Source organism: Mesocricetus auratus, unplaced genomic scaffold (genome assembly GCF_017639785.1).
Source record: "Mesocricetus auratus isolate SY011 unplaced genomic scaffold, BCM_Maur_2.0 Super-Scaffold_100025, whole genome shotgun sequence".
NCBI lineage: Eukaryota > Metazoa > Chordata > Mammalia > Rodentia > Cricetidae > Mesocricetus > Mesocricetus auratus.
Genome location: NW_024429206.1, coordinates 653642 through 658229, shown reverse-complemented (window position 1 = coordinate 658229; position 4588 = coordinate 653642). Strand labels below are relative to the sequence as shown.

Here is a 4588-nt window from a genome sequence, read left to right as displayed (position 1 = left end):
TTCAGTTTGCAGAGTGTTTGCCTAGCATGCCAAACCCTGAGCTCCAGTTCCAGCACCACACATATCCTGTGTGGGACCGTTTTGTGACGCTATTCCTGGGGAAATGCGAACAAGTGACTCCAGACAGGAAACCCATGGCCGTCCAAAGTAAGGGCACCACCAAAGCCCACCTTGGCGAACCAGTAGGTTTTATTGGCATTATCTTTGAAATATGGATGCGGCATTACCCACAGGAGCAGAAATGACTCAAAGACAGCATCATCACCAAAGCTCACCCCAGCTTTCAAATGCTGTTTGGAGATGATGCAAGTCCCTGTACTGGGTGCGAATAGAAGAGGAATAGCTTGACAGAGGTTACGATCACCCCAGGGACAGGCTTTGGGTCAAGTCTAGGGAGAATTAGCTTGATTAGTCGAGGTCAGAAAGCACTGTGGGCATCACCACTCCCTAGGCAAGGGATCCCAGACTGGGTGAAAAGGAGAAAATGAGCTGACCACTAACATGCTTCTGTTCACTGCTCCCCACTCCTGCCTGCACATGTACTGTCACTGACTGCTGCAAGCTCTTGCTACTAAAATATCCAGCAAGCTCCAGCCCCCACCCTAGCACCTTCTCTTCCAGCTGTGTCAAGCAATGCTTCTCTCCACACACTTTTCCGGGGTGAGGTTGTCCCCATCCTGTTCCCCTTTTTTTCCTCCTGAGTCAGAGAAGAATGGACCTCACGGGGGTGATCCAGAGGGCCATGGGGTTATATAAATCCCAGGGCAGAGAGGAGGTGGAGCGGGGGGAGTGAGGAAGCAGAAGATGGCAGGAGAACCAGAGCCCCGGCAGACAAAGAACCATGGTGAGGCTGGGCACCTCTGGGTGCTCTCAGGGGAGCTGAGTCCAGGATCCAGGGTGATATGGGTCTGGCCTCCAGCTTGGGGCTGAGGGAGATGACTGAGCTTTGGAGGTCAGCTGCTGTGTTCTGTCCCATGCAGAGGAGGAGGACACATTTGGAGGCAAGGGATTTGCTGAGAACGACCCTGAGGGTCTCATTCCCAGATCTAAGAGCATGCCAGGTACTGGGGTGATTGAGGGGAACAGGTGTCGGGGGTCGTCTGCAGAATGAACACAGCGGGGCAGGATCTGGCCCTGGGACTTCAGCTCTGCCCATCTGCCCATCCTGCAGAATGTGTGACCCGAGTCCCCTGGCTTCTCCTGCTTCTCATCTCTCTGGGTGTCTTTGTGCTGATGTTGGCCATCCTGGTTCAAGGTCAGACAGGGCTGGGGAAGGGGGACTGGGATTCAGAACCCTTTTATTTATTTATTTATTTATTATTATTATTATTTTTGGTTTTACGAGACAGGGTTTCTCTGTTTTGGAGGCTGTCTCCAGCCTGGCCTCGAACTCACAGAGATCCGCCTGCCTCTGCCTCCCGAGTGCTGGGATTAAAGGCGTGCGCCACCAACGCCTGGCCAGAACCCTTTTAGATTGTTGTTTATTTTGTTTTTGTGTGGTTTTGTCTGTTTTTTATTTTGTTTACTATTTTATTTTTGCACTTGTTAAAGAAGAACTCTAGCATGGAACACTAACTGAAAATCAAGATTTTCCTTCTGGGATGATCCTTGCCTAGCCCCCAAATTCACCAGAGCTGGGACATCTAAGCTGCCCATCCCTCATGTCCTCTGTGACCAGGGGCAGCTGGCTGTCTCTGAAATGGAGCTCAGCTTCCCCTTGGAGCTGAGCTTGGCACAGCCAGGTAGCATCAGTGCTCATGGAAGGTGTGGCTGTGCTCTCCTCTCTTGCAGTTTCCAGGATTCGTGGATACCCACAGGGACAGACTCTGGATCAGCAGGGGACCTCCAGCTTGGGTGAGGGGTAACTGGGCTCTGCGTGGGAGAGGGCTCTGAGGCTGTGTGAGGTGACCGAGCATGGGCACAGGCATGCTGGGTGTGTGGCAGGGTGTGGGAGGCCATGGACCTGTGTGAGGTCCTGTGTCCTGGCAGTGTTGGGACTAACGGGGTCTGAGACTCAGTGTTCTAGCATGTGACATGGGCTCCTGGGGTCACTGTGACCACCAACAGTGGTCCCGTGGGTCCAGCTCTGCATCAGGCACACAGTCGGTGCTTACTTGTTGCAAACCTCTTCTTGTAGACGCTGTTCCTCACGAGCAGACACACTCCAGCTTGGAGCAGATCCAGCAGCAGCTGACTCAGATCAATGCCTCCCTGGGTGAGGCTCCAGGGTCTGAGTTAGGAGGGAGCTGAGGGCTCAGCAGAGGCTTGGCTCCACCTTCTGGGGCTTCCACTGAGGCAGGCAGGACAGAGCACGGGGGCTGTAAGTCTGGGTTTTGAGACCACCGAGTTGGTAGCTGAAACAGAAGCCCAGGCTCTGAGCTCATGCACCCCCCCCTCCGCTGCACTGTGTGCTCTGCAGCTGGCCTGTGCCGACCCTGCCCCTGGGACTGGGAGCTCTTCCAGAGAAGCTGCTACCTCTTCTCCAGGACCCTGGGCAGCTGGGAAGCCTCGGCCTCCTCCTGCCAGGCTCTTGGAGCCCACCTGGTGATTATCAACAGTGTTGAAGAACAGGTGAGTGGGCCCATAGAGGTCCTGCCATCTTACTTTATCCTGGGGATTGGATTCCAGACAGGAGGCTGTGGGACATGGAGGGGATGCAGTCTGGTGGGGGCGGGGGCGGGGCTTCCTGCAGGAAGAAGCACAATGGAGTGGGGAGGTCCTGTAGGGGAGGAACTCATGAGAGGGGGTTTAGGTCTGAAGGGAGCCGGAGGAGCTTCGAGACATTGTGTTACCCTCTCCGGACACACCTATGAGCTGAAATATAAATGAACATATTTCCACACGCATGCACTTTGACCTGCACCCATGCCATGCATTCACATGCCGGTCCACACAACTAGACTAAGAGCACTAGGCTTGAGTGCAGAAAGAACTTGTATGGGAGGCAGGGAAGGGTGGGACTGTGGATGGAGGATGGAGGATGGAGGATGGAGGATGGAGGATGGAGGATGGAGGATGGAGGATGGAGGATGGCGTCACAGACCTTTCTCCTGTCTGCTGCATGCATTCAGAGATTCATGAAATACTGGAATGTGAGGAAGAACCAGCGCTCCTGGATCGGCCTCAGTGACCACAGACGGGAAGGCTCCTGGCATTGGGTGGATGACTCCCCCCTGCAGCTCAGGTGACCATGCATAACCCAAGGCTCGGAAAGTAGGCAGCAGGGAGATGGCTCTCGCTCTAAACACAGCCTTCACTGTTGAAAACATGCAGAGGGCATAATAACTACAGCCCCATATGACCTGGGCACCCCTCATCCCACCTTTAAGTCCAAAATCCAGAGTCCTCACTTTTGCTCGGCTGGGCTGACTCTCATTGTGGCGATGTTAAAACTCACATTTTCCTATAGCTCTTCCATGCAAGTCCACTGCCTGGCTGGACCCTGTCCAGGTCTTTTTTGGGGCTTTTTGGGTGGCTTCTGGGCAGGATGGCTCTCTCTGATGGCTGACGATGTTTGCAGCTTCTGGAAAGAAGGGGAGCCCAACAATGATGGGGACGAGGACTGCGTGGAGCTGTTCATGGATGACTGGAATGATAATAAATGCACTGAAGAAAACTTCTGGGTCTGCGAGCAGCCCTCGGCTCCCTGCCCTGGTCACTGACTGGCTGTGCTTCCCCTGGGCATGCAGACAACTTGGGGACACTGTGCTCTAGTTCCAGCTGCCCTCTTCATCCCCAGTGTCCCTGCTAGGAGTCCTCTGGGATCCCGAGAGTCCCTGAGACACCTGGCCTGCAGTGCTTCTCTCCTTCTGTGGGTGATCTCATTGCTCTTCCCAGCCCATGACCCCCAGGACAGTCACACACACGTGGGTCTAGGGTGTAACTCACGACACACAGCTTGTCTAGCAGGAGGGAAGGTCTCTGTGTTCCATCCCCAGCACTGAAATAAAAGAACGAACAAAAATTCACAAGTGGTCTGATGTGTTCTGTTGAGTGGATTCTCTATTCCTGGACACTGTCTTTTTTAGTAAAGCTTTGAAATGTTTGATATTAACTAGGATATCTGTGCCTATAGTACCTTTGGGTTGTGAAGCCTTTTTCTCCCCCCCCTTTTAAAATTTAAGTTAGAAACAAGTTTGTTTCACATGTCAATCCCAGCTCCCTCTCCCCTCTTCCCCTGCCCTCCCCACCAGGCCCCCCCAGTTCCCCATCCAATCTCTACTCCGATCCCCAGGTGGAGTGAGGCCCTCCATGGTGGATCTCCAGAGTCTGTCATGTCATCTAGGGTAGGGTCTAGGCCCTCCTTCAAGAGTCCTGGCTGAGAGAACATCCATTAAAGTCTATTTGTACCCAAGGCCCCATAGATTACCTAGGCCTCCTCACTGACACCCACATTCAGTGGGTCTGGGTCAGTCCCATGCTTTCCACACAACCATCAATCTGGGGTCCAAGAGCTCCCCCCTTGTTCAGGTCAACTGTTTCTGTGGGTTAAACCAGCACAGTCTTAACTCCTTTGCCCATCCGTTCTCTCTTTCTAACACTGGATTCCAGGAGTTCAGTTCAGTGTTTATCTGTGGGTATCTGCCTC

At 53.5% G+C, this 4588-nt stretch overlaps 1 protein-coding gene across 1 annotated transcript; it reads left to right on the top strand.

The window, feature by feature from the left end:
* Nucleotides 1–715: 715 nt before the first annotated feature.
* Nucleotides 716–3968, top strand: LOC110343764 (CD209 antigen-like protein C). Its single transcript, XM_040731466.1, has 8 exons — nucleotides 716–844; nucleotides 981–1061; nucleotides 1172–1255; nucleotides 1792–1854; nucleotides 2138–2215; nucleotides 2420–2571; nucleotides 3072–3184; nucleotides 3521–3968. Exons 1-8 carry the CDS (start codon nucleotides 805–807, stop codon nucleotides 3660–3662), a joined length of 753 nt encoding a protein of 250 aa, XP_040587400.1. The 5' UTR covers nucleotides 716–804; the 3' UTR covers nucleotides 3663–3968.
* The last annotated feature ends 620 nt before the right edge of the window (nucleotides 3969–4588 follow it).